The 17,649-nt window shown below is 42.3% G+C and overlaps 1 protein-coding gene across 2 annotated transcripts in view; it reads left to right on the forward strand.

Annotated features, from left to right (window-relative positions):
- Positions 1 to 17,649, forward strand: part of mdm4 (MDM4 regulator of p53) — a 39,482-nt gene that overhangs the window by 4,234 nt on the left and 17,599 nt on the right. Inside the window, exons 2-4 of one of the 2 annotated variants that reach the window (XM_038820613.1) lie at positions 8,841 to 8,972; positions 10,292 to 10,366; positions 14,792 to 14,925. In XM_038820613.1, coding sequence (XP_038676541.1) covers positions 8,841 to 8,972; positions 10,292 to 10,366; positions 14,792 to 14,925 — 341 coding nt within the window. The remainder of the gene's footprint in view (positions 1 to 8,840; positions 8,973 to 10,291; positions 10,367 to 14,791; positions 14,926 to 17,649) is intronic. The other variant, XM_038820614.1, reaches the window with a different exon arrangement.

Below are 17,649 nucleotides of genomic sequence, written 5' to 3' on the forward strand. Positions count from 1 at the left end.
GGAGGTGGCGGGTGAGGGAGGCGGGGTGAAATCTGCTGATTACTGATCACTGGCCAGTGCCTCCTACAGTAAAGGTAATGTGACTTGTTGAGGACCAAGTTAGGGTGTGGTTGTGATGCTGCCTCAAGGTCAGGTTCTTTATGATTAATAATACTTAGGGTGACTTATTGAATAGCAGCTGAGTCTGGAATTGATTCCAAATGAGCAACAGAACCTTCAAGAGAAGAACAGTGGGCATTGTAAGTGCTACATACTCCAAAATAAACTTTATGATTTTTATAATTTGCTAAGTCATTTGAATTTATATCATACTGTATTAGTAATTAAAACTTACTTGATTTGAGAATTTCCCTGTTCAAATGTTAAGTAGCTGAAGAGAGAATTTACAGGGCTACGTGGAAAGGTCGGTGGATTGGGACCAGCTAGATTTCTCTTGCTTAAAGCCTGCATGAACACATCAGATATCCTTTCTCTTTCTCTGGTTATTGTAGATCTGGAGCATTTTACATTGAGGTGGTTAGGCTGCTAACTGTGTCAGGGGTAGCAAAGTGTATCTGATGCTTGCATGTTTGTCAGCTGGGCATCACGTTGTTGCAAATGTTCGATTGTCTGTTCTGGATGACCACCATCTCATCACGTATTTGGGTCTGCCACGGTTTTTGTGTCGCTGTGGTTTAGGGTTTTGCTTCCCAGAAGATCAATGGCAGGGATCTTTCTCAGGATGTTTGTTTGTGACTCCACGTGAACTCAGTTTGGGTGTCCAACCTAGGTTTGATGCATTATTGTCATTGTTAATCATGTGGATCCAAATGGGCTTCTGGTTGTTGAGGGATGTTGTTGGGGTCCTGGTGGATGGGGCAAATGTTTATTTTCCTTGATTTGCTGGTTTATCCAGAGAATTATGGTGTTGTGGCGAATCAATGGAGGAACAGTGTGTGACAGCACAAGCATTGGGTGTTGGGAGTATAGTGCAGTGGTAGGTATCTGCCTGTCTCATCATCTGTCATGGTTGTCGGGGCACTTTGCGTGGCAGTCCTTCCACAGCTGGGACACATGAGGCTGATTGATGTTATTTCTTTCCTGTGGGTCTCTATTCCGCCACCTTGTTGTTTGTTTTGTCCTTGCCTTTTAACACCGTTCCTTTTTAAAAAAAAAAAAATTAGAGTATCCAATTCATTTTTCCAATTCAGGGGCAATTTAGCGTGGCCAATCCACCTACCCATCACACCTTTGGGTTGTGGGGGCAAAACCCATGCAGACACGGGGAGAATGTGCAAACTCCACACGGACAGTGACCCAGAGCCGGGATCGAACCTGGGACCTTGGCGCCGTGAGGCTGCAGGGCTAACCCACTGCGCCACCGTGCTGCCCCTTAACACCGTTCCTGACTGTCCAGGTGCTGCAGTCAGCAGTGAGGACTTCCCATGTATCGCTTTTGTTCCCAGTCAGTTTGAAGTTTAACTTGCAGACATCCTTGTGTTACAGGCGTGGATGACCCATTGGCAGGCTCGCCATGGAGCATGTCTTTAGGGATGTGGCCATCATTCATTTGGCTCACATGACCCAACAAGTGGTACGTAGCGAGAGTAATGAATATAGTATACCTGGTTAGGAGAAGTAAATGGAGCCTGGTGTCTTATGAAAACGTACCCTGTCCCCAAACTGCCCATAGCAACTTTGTAAAATTGACTGAAATGCTTAATAACTTAAGAAACTTCCGTTGTACTTTTAATAGTGACATTTGAATGTATTTTGAGGTAGGTAGTGCAGACTTTTACACATTTGCAGCTGTTTACATTTAAATATAAGCATGCCGGAATTGCACCAACTGTTTCCTAAATTGTGGTTAGTGTTAAGGAAGTAAATACACCTGTCATGACCCAACAACATATGACCGTGTACATCGTGCAGTTCTTTGTAAACCCCCAGTACATTTTCTATGGTCTTAAAAAATGTACTGGCTCAGTGAATTTTTACCCATGTTATACGGAGCAATATTCACTATACAAGTGAACTTTGATTACAATTGATTTGGCAGACAATCTTTTGATAACCAATTGATCAGTCCTGTAATAGCTGATCAATCGACAACATTATGCATTGTTACAGTGCACTCAATTATGCATCCCTGAAAAAAAATCAGATTTTTGGTTAAAATGTTCAAAGCACAGGTGAATAAAGTATCTGTTCAATGTATAATCCAGCAGTGTTTAATTCTACGTATGCTATTGGCACTTGGCTAAACTGACTGAGCAGTGTGCATTGTTGAATTTACCAGCTGGTTGCATATTCTGAAGTCTGCACACTCGCCAGATAGCCAGGCATCTTTCTGAACTTCCTCCATAGAAGAATTGGGAAGTCTGAATAATTCAGAGCTTCAGGGTTGTCTCAAAAGAGCAGAGAATGGGCTGTGAAATTCTTTCTGTGCAGAAACAATAGATTGAATAGTAATGCAGTAGAACTAATCTAATCAATATACCTGAATCTCATTCATTAAAAAGCAAATTCAGTCACAATGTAGGTTTTGAGGAGGATAGTCACAAGTAATGATTGCTTGAACTAAACTCCATTATAATTGGATTACATGTTGCTCGCAGTGCTTATTTTTAGATCACCTGTGAAGCATGGTATTGAAATGAGAGTTCACAGTCTCAAATGTGTGCAGTTTTAATTTGGGAAGTTCTTTTCATGAACAAATTGCTCATCAACATTTAAAACTTGTAAGCACGGTGGTGCAATGGTTAGCATTGCTGCCTCACAGCGCTGAGGTCCCAGGTTCAATCTCGGCTCAGGGTCATTGTCCATGTGGAGTTTGCACATTCCACCCGTGTTTGCGTGGTTTGCCCCCACAACCCAAAGATGTGCAGGGTAGGTTAATTGGTCACGCTAAATTGTCCCTTAATTGGAAAAAGTGAATTGAGTGCACTAAATTTAAAAAAAACATTTAAAACTTGTAGAATGATCAGTTTGCAGTCTGTTCTTGTATCCTCTACTTTCTGGTATGTTGCAACTACCACCAGACCTTAAGTTTCAAAGCATATTATTACTATTAAGAACTAGTTCATTCTGATTAACTTGCTGCTCAAAACCGTGAAAGCTTTTAATCTAAATAGACTGGATGGAGAAAGGAAAAAAAGGCCTGGTACCTTTTGGGCTCGAGGGCACCTAAAATACTTTACATCCAATTACTTGCTTTTTAAAAAATAAATTTAGAGTACCCAATTCATTTTTTCCAATTAAGGGGCAATTTAGCGTGGCCAATCCACCTACCTTGCATATCTTTGCGTTGTGGGGGCGAAATCCACAGAAACACAGGGAGAATGTGCAAACTCCATCATGGACAGTGATCCTGGGACCTCGGCGCCATGAGACAACAGGGCTAACCCTCTGCGCCACCGTGCTGCACTCAATTACTTGCTTTTAAATGCATTGCCACTGTTGTAGTGCAAGGCAAATGGAGTGTTAGCATTTATTGCAAAAGGACTGGAGTATAAAAATAGAGAAGTGCTGCAATTTTATAGGGTGCTGGTGAGACCGCGTCTGGAGTATTGTGGCCAGTTTTGGCCTCCTTATTTGAGGACGGATGTGGTGGCATTGGAGGCAGTTCAAAGGAGGTTCACCAGATTGATTCCGGGAATGAAGGGGTTCACGTATGAGGGGAGATGAAACAGTTTGGGTTTATACTCGCTGGAGTTTAGAAGGATGAGAGGGGTTCTCTTCGAGGTCTATAGAAGTGTAAATGGGATTGATAAAGCAAACAGACCAAATGTCCCCCCCCCCCCCCCCCCCCCCCAGCCCCCTTGTGGGGAAATCTGGACTGAGAGGTCACGGATACAGACTGAGAGACGGTAGATTTAGAACTGAGTTGAGGATGAACTACTCGCAGAGAGTGGTGAATTTGTGGAACTCGCTGCCCCATAGTGCGGTGGAATGAGTCAATAAATGGTTTCAAAAAAGAGATAGATATATTTTTGATTTAAAAAAGGTGTTCAAGGAATATGGACAACCGGAGGGGAGGTAGATTTGAGACCAGGAAGAGATCAGCCATGATCTGATTGAATGGAGGAGCAGGCTCGAGGGGCTGAATTACCTACTTCTGCTCCTAATTCCTATGTTCCTATGTGCCTCATTTTATTTTGTTGTAGTGCAGGGAGGCACAACAGAAGGGTTATTGACCACAGCAAGGTCTCTCACAATCTTTAATTCCATGGGATCTTATGCAGCCAGCTCACAGGGTCTCTGTTTAATGTCTCATCTGGAAGACAGTATCTTTTGACAGAGCAGCACTCCCTCGGCACTGCACTAGCATCAGTTGAGATTGTATGCTTGTCTCTGGCCTGGAGTTTACACCCATGAATTTCTAACTTCAGGAATAGTGAGTCACACTGACCCTTAATTAAGTTTTCAAATGTAAGTGGAATTTTCATTGGCATTTGGAGCTAGAACTTTAATCTGCCCAAGACAAATTTAGCTTTTGGGGTGTATTGCACATTCGTACGTTGTGACAGCATGGCTCGCACCACATTGAATTCTGAGGCTGTTGTATTTGTCCCTATGAAACATCTAGAAATGTTTTCAAGGCAAATTCTTGGTTGGATTTAATGGTAATTTCACTGAAAGCATGGAGCACAGACAACACACCTCTACTGATAACTTTTCCAGATAGTACCAATATTTTGATATAACATTTCCTGATGTGTTGTATATCCTTACGAGTGTCAAATGATCAATTAATTGAAAACAAACATGCTAGCTTTTTATATTTTACTTTCTGTGGTGCCACACTTGCTGTTGCCCTCCAGAAATGTCACCACCGGACAATCCAGAAGCCTAGCTGGTGTTGTGTGAATGAACAAAGCTCCGGCGAGTGAGCTGGTTGAGTTTAGCTGAAAGGAAAGTTGCTGGAACATCATGTCTAACAGCTAAAGTGGGGATTATACAATAAAAATACATTCTGCTCTTTTTGCTTCTATTGCCAGCAATGCTGTTCAAAAGACGAGCAGAGCTCAGCTGTGTAATTGGAGAGGCACAAGGAGAATAAATATATGAAAATTTGACACTAGGCCATTTTCAGATTTGACCCAGAGGAAATTACTTTGGGAAAGATAGATTAATGGTTCTCTGGGTTTTGACTTCTGTTTTCTTTGCGTTTCTGGATGAGGCGCTCATTTTTTGTTTTGTTGCTTTTATTGGTGTTGATCTTGCCTCCGTGGTAGCATTCTCTCTTCTGAGAAAAAAGCAGCATATTGTTTAAATGGAGAGAGGTGCAGAGGGACCTGGGTGTCCCGATACATTAATGAATCGCAAAATGGTAGTATGCAAGCACAGCAAGTGATTAGGAAGACAAATTGAATGTTGTAGTTGCAAGTGGAATGGGAAATGCGAGTAGGGCTGTTTTGCTGCAGCTGTACAGGGAGATAGAACATAGAACAGTACAGCACAGAACAGGCCCTTCGGCCCTCGATGTTGTGCCGAGCCATGATCACCCTACTCAACCCCACGTATCCACCCTATACCCGGAACCCAACAACCCCCCCTTAACCTTACTTTTTAGAACACTACGGGCAATTTAGCATGGCCAATCCACCTAACCCGCACATCTTTGGACTGTGGGAGGAAACCGGAGCACCCGGAGGAAACCCACGCACACACTGGGAGGACGTGCAGACTCCGCACAGACAGTGACCCAGCTGGGAATCCCAGTTGGTGCGATCACATCTGGGGTTCTGTACAAATTTGGTCTCCATATTCAAGAAAATGTTGGCAGTTCAGAGAAGATTCACTCAACTGATATCTGGGCTGGGGACATGTAAGAGGAAAGCTTGGACAGGTGAAGCCTATATCCATTGGAGTTTAAAGTATTATGAAGTGATCTTATTGAAACATGACAGAGTGGATTCTGAAAGAATGTTTCCCTTTGTGGGAGAGACTGGAACTAGGGGACACAGTTTTTAAATAAAGTATTTTAATTGAATTTTGACAGATTGAAAATCAGGGGTCTCCCATTTAAGATGGAGATGAGGAGAATTTTTGAGGTAAAAGTCTTTGGGACACTTCCATAGAGAGCGGTAGATACAGGGTCATTGACTAGACCACGGTAGATAGATTCTTGACTAACTAGGGAGTGCAAGGTTATTGAGGGTAGGCAGAATGCGGAGTTGAGACCAGTCAGATCTGACTGAATGGAGCACGGTGGCGCAGTGGGTTAGGCCTGCTGCCTTACGGCGCCGAGGTCCCAGGTTCGATCTTACTCTGTGTGTTTGTAGGTCGTTCGTTCATCCTCCCTACTCCAGGAATCGAGGCAGGCACTTTTGAGCAGTCCTGAGGGAATTAAACACTTGGAAGTTCTGGCTTTCACATGATCTAAACCAAGACCCTGCCTGCTCCCTCAGCTGAGCAAAATAAATCTCTTTCACTTTGAAAGAGGGCAAGAGTGTGTCCTGGCCAACATTTCATCCTTGAACAACATCTTAAACCGGTTATCTGACTGTTTATTTGCTGTGTGGAAATTTATTATCACATTTCCGAAATTACAACAGCCATTGTATGTCAACGGTTTGGCTGTGTAAAGCGCTTTATAACATGTTGAGGTGAGGAAAGATGCTTTATAAATGCAAATCACCTTCCTACCTGAAGAATTATGAGCTCACAGCCGTGTTTATTGAGCCGGAAAATAGGTTTACTGCAGAATTTACATACCAAAAGTAAAAAATGAGAACCAAAGAGCTTGGTTTGATGCAGAAGAGGAAATCTTAAAAGTGCAAATAGGGGGTTGGGGAAGGAAAAAAAAATGAAGTGCAAATAGGATAATCAATACGAAAGAAAACCGTAAAGGCAAAGTACTGGTTGATGCTGGGAAAACACAGCAGACCTGGTAGGATCTGTGGAGAGATGCTGCCAGATAGGTTTTTTCAGTGCTTTCTGTTTTCTATGAGACAGAACTGTGCATGTTACTGGGGTGTGGCCATTCGGAACGGTTTTAATGAGGGTTTGGTGCCTGAAGAGGGGTGAGAATATTGCGCTGCAGTGCATCTGTGAAAATGGTTTTCCACTATTATTGCATGTGATTCAGCGGGACTGACAGATCAGGATGAGTGAGGCATGGAGAGAGAAAGCACGTGAGAGTGAGCAAAAATTCTTCACATTGCAACATTGTAAAGTATCAAGTTAATTTTAAATGCTTTTGGTCAAGGACATAATAGGTCTGGTCCGTGAAAATTTAATGCTGTATATACCTGGCTACAATTTATTGTTTTAAAAACCAATGGAAAGCTGGATATACTGTTCAATTAAAACCTAGATGATGCACACTTTCTGGTCATTAGCAGTGTGTGCAAGATTTTAAAATTGTGCTCAAATTACTCCTGGGTGGGAGTTAAAAGTTCAATACAGCTTGGTTTTAATTGGCCACGTTACAGATTTTGCATTGATGCCAAGAACCTTAGACTCTAACCAGCATGACATGCATGGGTCAATTCCACTGAAGTTGCCCGAATTGAATGTCAGCAGTGACCACCTGCAAACCTTTCTTATTTTGCCTTGTCATTTCAATTTGAATTGCCATTTGGAAGCCAGAGAGTAAAGTCAAAGCAAATTCATACCGACCTAAGTTGCCCGCATTATAAATGCAGTCAAATTTGGTTATCGCCAACATTTTTTGAACACTGGTCATGTACATTAGGTTTAAAAACCTGTCATTGAAAGTCAGTTTGCTATACTAATACACCCTTTATGCTCTGGAATAGTTAATGCTGTTTAAGAATTTTGCACTGAAGTTGCCTGTGCAATTATCGTGCAATATGTAGGCCAGTAATACCAGTTTAGACACTATTTGAGATTTTACTGATATGGAAATCTACCCTTGTTTGCCATCCCTGATGTTGACATATCTAACTTGTGGAAGCAGTAATGAAAATCTGGATATATTGTATAATTAAACCTCTGATCAGGCATGCTTCTGACTGTTTGGAATGCAAAAGTGTTTAAAATTGGACTGGAATTCTTGAATTATAAGGAATCTTTTGAGATCTTTCACTGGTGTTGATTCTGTGTGGAGTTTGCACATTCTCCCCATATCTGCAGGTGTTTCCTCCGGGTGCTCTGGTTTCCTCCCACAGTCCAAAGGTGTGCAGGTTGAGTGGATTGGCCATGCTATTTGCCCCTTAGTGTCCAAAAAGTTAGATGGGGTCACAGGGATGGGGCTTGGGGCTAAGAGGGGTGCTCTTTTGGAGGATCGGTGCAGACTCAGCGGGCCGAATGATCACCTTCTGCGCTGTCGTGATTCTATAATTTTGGCTAAATTATATCTGCAGGTTTTTATACACTTCCCTCATAATTAATGCTGTGGATTGGATATATTATATAATTATATACTAGTTAATTTTGTGGATCCGGCAAGAAGATTGTGCCACCGTGGGCAGCACAGTGGTTGGCACAGTTGCTTCGCAGCTCCAGAATCCCAGGTTCGATTCCCGGCTTGGGCCACTGCGGAGTCTGCACCTTCTCCCCGTGTCTGTGTGGGTTTCCTCTGGGTGTTCCGGTTTCCTCCGACAGTCCAAAGATGTGCAGGTTAGGTGGATTGGCCATGATAAATTGCCCTTGGTGTCCAAAAAAAAGGTTAGCTGGGGGTACTGGGTTACGGGGATAGGGTGGAGGCGTGGGCTTATGTAGGGTGCTCTTTCTAAGAGCTGGTGCAGACCTGCCTCCTTCTGCACTGTAAATTCTAAAAACTTCTGTACATCTCTTACCATTGTCCCTTTTGTGTATTGTAGTGTAGTCCTTGTTGTACCGGACATTCCTTGAAAGCCAGTTTTATAAATTACCTTTCTATTATCCTCCAGATGCATAGATTCCCTGTCAACATGACGACAGCTTCCACGTCTAAATCATATACATCATCTGAAAATTCATGCAGTATCTCAGCAGAAAAAGTTGGCCAGGTATCGTATGATCGAAATTGCCAGCTTGTCAATGTATGTATATTGTTTAAAAGCCTTTAATTGTTAGATTTATAATAAAAGTTCAGTGTGTGACTTGATATCTTGAATTGAAGATTCACAACTTAAATTATCAAGAAAACTCACTGACTGGTAGGTGACAGTATTTTTGCATTTTTGAATTGATATGTTGTAATTCTTTACAGCGACTTCAATTTACTGCCATTTGTTATTTCCCCAATGCGCCCGTCTGTAACTATAGATCTAAAATTACAATTGTAGATCCACCTAAAGAAAACGTTTTATTAAAGAATCATGCAAAAGGTTCAAAATTACCCTTTCCCATTCGTATGTGACTGAAATGGCGGTTGTCATTGGTGCTCAACATACAAATTGCAAAAATGTGACCATTATCTTCTGGGGAGTAAAATTGTTCTTGTTCTGTGGGAACATTGAAATCCACCAAACTGGTTACACTATTAAATGGTGTGTGAAATCAAACTATTTGTACCAAAATGTTAATCTGTCTGAGTTTCAATGCAAGGGACCTGTGTTTTTTAAAAAAGAAATCCCTCATAGAGTAAGTGAGAGATTCAAGCTATAACATACCCATTTGATTGCTGTTTTGGAACTTTCATAATTGTGTGGCCAGTGGTACAATCAGTTATCTTTAAGTGGATATCGCATTTTTTTTGCCAAGCCGGAATGGCTTGGAGGAACTTGCAAGCGCAGTGACAATGTGTTCATCTTGCCGTCGCACGCAAGATGTGGCCAATGTCTGTAGCTTCTCAGATTGGTTGGTTTGATTGGGACTAGAGCTCGGTGGCCCAAGATCAGTTGATTGCCCTGAAAATCAAGCTATGACCAGTTTGTTAGCTAACCTATGCTGAAAGCCCCCCTTTTTTTAAGAATTAAGACAGTCAAATTTGGGACAAAAATGAAACTAATAAGCATGTATGTAAAGATGTTAGTGGTGAAATCAGGGCAATTGTGGCTTTCAAAGCACAATTGGATATAAAGACAATTACCTAAATAGGAAGAAAATTGCAGATTTAGAAAAGGCAGCAGGTTGGGACTAGCTGTGTTGCTCTTGCAGAAAACTAGCATGGACACGATGGACTGAATAGCCTCCTGCACCACAGCCATTCTGTGATTGATCTTCCAAGTGAATTACTCACAACTTTGAATTTGGATTTTCATTATACTTTGTCTTATAAGTCAGGCTTCTAAATCTGAGGTGATTTTTAAAAGAAATGGCAAATGGAAATAAATGTATACGTGGTCACCAAATGTGAATCCAAATTTTTCATATTAAAAAAGAAAAATTGCTGTCTGCTTCTATTTGGTTCCTCTAGATAAGGCCAAAGACACCTCTGCTGAACATCCTGCATGAAGCAGGTGCATCAGGAGAACACTTCACGTTGAAGGAGGTAAAGCAGTGGGATTTTTTATTTGCAATACAAATAAAACTTCTGCATCAAAACAACAAACACGTTGTAGCTGGGTATGTCCCATTGAATGTTGGTTAGGAATTATGGATTCACCTTTTTGATTTTTTTGGGGGGGAAAGGGTTGAAATTTGAGGGAAATTTCCCCTAGCCTATTGCATTTTCCAGTGAGTTAAATTGTGAGGGTATCAAATCTATCTATCTATCTTTGTAACAACCATATTTGATCACACCTAGAGTATGATAGTACCGTAATCAGTACTGGACACACCAGTGTTGTATCTGTAAAATCTTTGATGCTTCGACCAGTATTTTAATCAAAGTTTTACCCAGATGTTTTTATTAGCCAGGAGAACAAAGGACATCACAAATATAAAGTCAAACCAATTTTATTCAACAACAATATTTACCCTTAAACTAACCCAAAGCCATATCCTAAAGATTGGTTATACTACCTGCATTGATGGACTCGGTTGAGCCACGAGTTTGAATCTCTGAGTCTCGATTTCCTCAGGGTCTGCCTTCGTTGAGAAGGTGGGTCTCGCACGCTGCTTCCTTCCGCTTCTGGTCAAACGTCTCGATTGCCTCTGCATGGAGTCTTCGCTGCTGGGAGGTCCGGGTTTTTAATTCTTGTACCCCTCCCCGTGCTTTTCCAGAACTTCTCTCGCTTGCGGCCAGGGAGGGAGTCCCAACACCCAATGGATTAGATGATGCCCGCTTGATAGCACACCAGGGCCCACCCCCAGGTGTTTATCCCTGGGTGTGTTGCTTGCAGGTAACAATTGTCATGTAAGGTAATTGCAGGAACTCTGGGTCCCTGAAAGTCTGGCTTGATCTGGGCAACCCAAACCAATCCATGCATATCAATGGAATCAGTAATTTCCTGATGGGTGATTGACAAGGCAGGTCGGGACATGCCCTGGCAGCTTTTCTACGATTCAGTGTTTGATTTCCGATCGGGCTGTTTGCTGCAGCTGACAGTGGCTTGATTTAGAATGTCGAATTTTTAAATTTAAAGTCTCCGATTTTATTGGGCCTAAAATCCAGGCCGTTCCAGATTACCACAGCAGGCCGTACCACATCTTTAGGAATGACATACTGGCTTTAGGGTTGGAGCATATATTTATCAGAATGAAACCTGGGTTTAATTATAAATGCAATTACACAAACTAGCATTTTATTCCTTGGAATTTAAAGGATAATTTAAAAGAGAAAATTTAGAGTACCCAATTCTCTTTTTCCAATTAAGGGCCAATTTTAGCGTGTCCAATCTAGCCTGCACATCTTTGGGTTGCGGGGGTGAAACCCACGCAAACACGGGGGGAATGTGCAAATTCCACACGGACAGCGACCCAGAGCCGGGATTGAACCTGGGACCTTGGTGCCTTGAGGCGAGGCAGCAGTGCTAACCACGGTGCCACCGTGCCGCCCCTTTAAAGGGTGATTTTAATGAACGTTTCAGGATATCAATGGAACAGATAGATCAGGAGAAACTATCCTATTTCCACTGGTTTTGGCATCTGCGATTGGGGGCACAGCATAAAAATGTGTCTGATCTTCAAATTAGGAAATGCTGTTTAGATTTATTGTCACGTGTACCGAGGTGCAGTGAAAAATATTGTTTTGTGTACAGTCCACGATAAATACACAATGTAGATAGTGACACTGGTGAAGCATACGGAGTGTAGTGCTACTCAGTAGAGAAGATGCGTGGAGCGATCAGCTCAGTCCAGACGAGGGTCATTCAGGAGTCTGTTTTTGATTCTTAGTGCATGTCCTCAGACTTTTGTACCTCCTGTCTGATGGAAGAGTTTGGAAGAGAGAATAATGTAAGGTGAAGGGTGGGGGATGGCCCTTTTACTAATGACATTTAATGCTAGGTCAATTGTTAACTTTAAATCCATATAATTAGATTTTTATTTTGGTAATCAAGTGTTTTAAGATCTGTAGGGCGAGACAGGCATATGGAGTTAGGTCACAGATCTGATCACATTTAATGGCAGAACAGGCTTGAGGGACTAAATGACCCACCCCTGTTCCTAAGATATAAATAAACTGAGAGGGGCCATTAATGTCAAGAAGGAAACTGGTATATCGAAGATGCAAACTCGAATGCCTTTCTGTATTTGGAACTTTGGCAACATACAAAGTTATATCAATGTTCCCATTAATTTCTGTTTGAGTGTTTGATATATCAATCATGCAACAATTAGACCAGTCCGTTCCCTGGCAATTTTCATTTTTCATCATTGGTGCCTGAGAATTGTCTGGGTTTTAAGAACTTGAGGGCCACATGTGTCCTTTAGTTTGGACACCCTGCACTAGGGTGTTGGTGCAAAAAACATCAAAAATTCAGTCCACAATTTCTGACTTGCCAGAAACGCAGTGGTGGATCTAACGTTGCAGCAATATGTACTGGCATTCTGTCTAGATATTCCTTCAATTTCCTAGTGCACGAGAATGACCCATTTGTTAATCTTTGCAACTTGATCGGTGCTTTGGTATCACTCCTCTATCACTTAAAAAATGTTCTAGTTATTTCTCATTGGACATGATATTGTTATTGTTCTATTCTCGTTTTAAAAGAAAACTCGATTGCTCCCCATGTATTTGCTAAGTGTGCTAATTGTAAGTATGCAAAAGCAAAATACTACGGGTTCTGAAAGCCTGAGATAAAAACAAAAATTCAGTTAATACTCGGTGGCACTAGCAACACCTGGAGATGGAAAGAAAGTTGACGTTTTAGATCAATCACCTGCTGGGTATTTTCTTTGTAATTGCAAGTAATTGGCAAATGCCCTGGTATGATTCGAACATTATGCCCAGTGCCATCCCTAACAACCAGAGCAGTGAGCTACAACTGTAAGTTGGGAATACTGCAGCACGGTGGCGCAGTGGATAGCACTGCTGCCTCAAGGCACTGAGAACCCGGGTTCGATCTCGGCCCAGTGTCACTGTCCGTGTGGAAGTTGCACATTCTCCCCGTGTCTGTGTGGGTCTCACCCCACAACCACACTCATTTTAACTACATCTCTCAAATCATGTATGTATTTCCTACAAACAGAATAATCATTTTTACTCAACCTGTAAAAGATTAGTATGCTTTTTGGAGTGTTTCATGATGCAAGGTTTCACCTTCTATTTGACTATTGCCAAATTACTAGCTTGCATCATTTTCTCTCAATATTTTAGGCACTTGAGCTACCTAGACTATCAAAATAGTTCCGAACTGAAATAATGCAAAGCAATGCAGTGCTATCATTCAAATAGTGCAAATAAAAGTGTCACTAAATGACTTTCTAATTGCGTGGTTTGCTGAGTACCTCTAGTGTGGTAAACTGTGTACTGCAGCAGTGTAGCAAAGTCCAAACGACAGCAATTGCCTGAGGGAGGATTCAAACGTTTCAGCGTTTTGACCTAAAGTGAGTGCTGAAGACAGCAGACTTGAAAACTTAATGGTCACTAGAACTTCCAATTATGACTGTGTTTGGATAAAATGATAAGAAATAGGAGAAGGCCATTTGGCCCATTTTAACCTGCTCCACCATTCGATAAGACTTGTGGCTTTCCTGAATGTGGCCGTAACTAAACTTTTCTGCCTCTGCCATACCCCACCCCAACCACCTCTTTGCTCCCTTGTAGATTAAAAATCTAATTTAGCCTTGAATAAATTCTTTTTTAAAGAAATTTATAGTACCCAATTTTTTCTTTCCAATTAAGGGGCAATTTAGCGTGACCCGTTCATCTACTCTGCACATCTTTGGGTTGTGAGGGTGAGGCACACGCAGGGCCTTGAATAAATCAATGACCCAACCTGCACTGCTCTCTGAGGACAAGCATTCCAGAGACTTTACCCATAGAGAGGAAATTCCTGTGCATCTCCACCTTATGTGGGAGATTACTTTTGATATTCGTGCTTGTCCATGTGAATCTTGCACACGCTTTGAACACATTGGATTGGATTTGTTCATTGTCACGTGTACCGAGGTACAGTGAAAAGTATTTTTCTGCGAGCAGCTCATCAGATCATTAAGTGCATGAAAAGAAAAGGAAATAAAAGGAAGTAAATAGTAGGGTAACACAAGGTATACAATGTAACTACATAACACCGGCATCGGGTGAAGCATACAGCGGTGTGATGTTAATGAGGTCAGTCCATAAGAGGGTCGTTTAGGAGTCTGGTAACAGCGGGGAAGAAGCTGTTTTTGAGTTTGTGCGTGTTCTCAGACTTTTGTATCTCCTGCCCGATGGAAGAAGTTGGAAGAGTGAGTAAGCCGGGTGGGAGGGGTCTTTGATTATGCTGCCCGCTTTCCCCAGGCAGCGGGAGGTGTAGATGGAGACTTGGTATATTTAAAAAAAATAAAACTTGTTAGTGTGCTTTTTGATAAGAGCTGTCTTCTTTTGCAGGTAATGCATTATCTTGGTCAGTATATAATGCTGAAACAACTCTACGACCAACAGCAACAACATATTGTACATTGTGGAAATGATGTTCTTGGTAAAGTATTCGGAGTCCAGAGCTTCTCTGTTAAAGATCCAAGGTAAAACTCTTTGGGGTTTAATACCTTTTCATTATCGTTCTCTGGTAATAGGCTATTTTGAAGTGTGATCCAGTGCAACATATTAGCCTGCTCATTTAAACATAAACTTTATAGTAGTATTTGGACTAACAAACTCACCTCCTGAAGTGTGACCCTTTTCAAATCCAGTCTAAGTAACAACAGTCTGGATTAATTGGCATATGTATAATCCTGTTGTGTTGTACACTTCCGTGATTTAAAGAATGCAATTGCTTATGCTGTTGACTTTCCATTTGAAAATTCTTGTGTCCGCATGAATTAAAGAAACCGTTTTCATGAGTTTGTTGCACTGTAATTATGGCCAGACAAGCTTGCTGATGCACTTCCCGTCATGAATGGGGACTGAATTATATCTATCCACTTTCTAACCTTTCCTCATCAACACTTAGTTTTCACTCCTGATACCTGCAATATATAAATGTAATTTTTTTTATATCTGTGGCTGAAAGAGTAATGTTCTGGATATTAAAATTGTACCAATGATAATCGAAAAAGCTGGAATGCAAAGATTTGCAGGTTAGATGTATTGACCATTCTTTATAAAAATAAACTATTGTCACAAGTATAGTTCGGCACAACATCGTGGGCCGAAGGGCCTGTACTGTGCTGTACACAGTAGACTCCACACAGTCAGTGACCCAGCGGGGAATCGAACCTGGGACCCTGGAGCTGTGAAGCCACAGTGCTATCCACTTGTGCTACCGTGCTGCCCCATAGGCTTACATTAACAATGAAGTTACTGTGAAAAGCCCCTAGCCGCCACACTCCGGCGCCTGTTCGGGTACACAGAGGGAGAATTCAGAATACCCAATTCACCTAACAACACGTCTTTTGGTACTTGTGGGAGGAAACCGGAGCACCCGGAGGAAATCCACGCAGACACAGGGAGAATGTGCAAACTCTGCACAGACAGTGACCCAAGCCGGGAATCGAACCTGGGACCCTGGTGCTGTGAAGCAACAGGGCTAATGACTGTGCTACTGTGCCGCCAAAATTGTCCCTTAGTGTCCAAAGGTTAGAGAAACTGGAGTGGGTCTAGGTGGGGTGCTCTTTCAGAAGGTCGGTGTAGACCCAATGGGCCGCATGGCCTCCTTCTGCCCTGTAGGGATTATATGAAATGTTCAACAGGTTAGGCAGCCCTTGTGGAGAGAAACTGTTAACGTAAGAAATAGCAGGGTAGGCCGTTCAGCCCTTAAAGCTTGTACTGTCTTTCATTGAGCAGATGGCTGATCTTCTACTGTCTGTTCCATTTTTCGACCATATCCTTGTTATCCCCCCCCCCCAAAAAAAAGTCCCAAGTCCCTCAGCATCCTGGGGCTGGTTTAGCTCACTCGGCTAAATCGCTGGCTTTTAAAGCAGGCCAGCAGCACGGTTCGATTCCCTTACCAGCCTCCCCGGACAGGCGCCGGAATGTGGCGACTAGGGGCTTTCACAGTAACTGCTTGATTGCGTTGTGACTTCAAGTCAAAATGAAAATAATTTACTTTTGTTTGGAGTGAAATATATACAATAGCAATTTGTTGCATTTTATTTTTTTGAAAACCTTTTTAAAAAAACATTCTATGCAAGATTGAATAAGAAAACATAGCTTGTCTGGAATCCTAATATATTGTTTTGCAGTCTGTTAGATTGTTTGATTTGATTTGATTTATTGTCACGTACAGAAGTACAGTGAAAAGTATTTTTCTGCGGCCGAGGGAACGAGCACAGTACGTACATAGTAGACAAAAAGAATTATCAACAGGGAGCACTGACAAATGGTACATCGACAAAGTGATTGGTTACAGTGCGGAACAAGGGCCAAACAAAACAAATACATGAGAAAGAGCAGCATAGGGCGGCGTGAATAGTTTTATTGCAGGGGACAGATCAGTCCGAGGGGGAGTCGTTGAGAAGTCTTGTAGCTGTGGGGAAGAAGCTATTCTGATGTCTGCATGTACGGGTCTTCAGACTTCTGCACCTTCTGTCTGATGGAAAGGTCTGGAAGAAGGCAATTCTTGGGTCGGAGAGGTCTCTGATAATCCTGTCTGCATTCCTGAGGCAGCGGGAGGTGTATACAGAATCAATGTGGGGGTGGCAAGCTTGACGCGTTGGGCTGAGGTCACCATAGTCCGCAGTTTCTTGCGATCTTGAACTGAGCAGTTGCCATACCAGGCTGTGATGCAACTGGATAGGATGATCTCTATGGCACATCTGTAGAAGTTTGAGAGTCGATGCAGACATGACAAATATCTTTAGCTTCTGTAGGAAGTAGAGACGTTGTTGGGCTTTCTTGACTGTTGCATCAACATGAGTGGACCAGGACAGACTGTTGGTGATGGTGACCCCCAGGAACTTAAAGCTATCGATCATCTCCACTTCGGAGCCATTGAGGCAGATGGGAGTGTGTGTCGGGCTTCCTGAAGTCAATGATCAGTTCCTTGGTCTTTCTGACATTTAGAGAGAGGTAGTTTTCGGTACACCATGCAACCAAGTGATTTACCTTCCTCCTGTAGTCTGATTCGTCATTGTTTGAGATATGGCCCACCACAGTCGTATCATCCACAAACTTGTAAATTGAGTTGGAGTTAAATCTTGCCACACAGTCATGTGTGTATTGGGAGTGCAGTGGAGGACTGAGCACACATCCTTGCACTGCCACGGTGTTGAGGACTAATGTGGAGGAGGTGCTGCTACCTATCCTGA

This window comes from Scyliorhinus canicula, chromosome 15, assembly GCF_902713615.1.
Source record: "Scyliorhinus canicula chromosome 15, sScyCan1.1, whole genome shotgun sequence".
Taxonomy (NCBI): domain Eukaryota; kingdom Metazoa; phylum Chordata; class Chondrichthyes; order Carcharhiniformes; family Scyliorhinidae; genus Scyliorhinus; species Scyliorhinus canicula.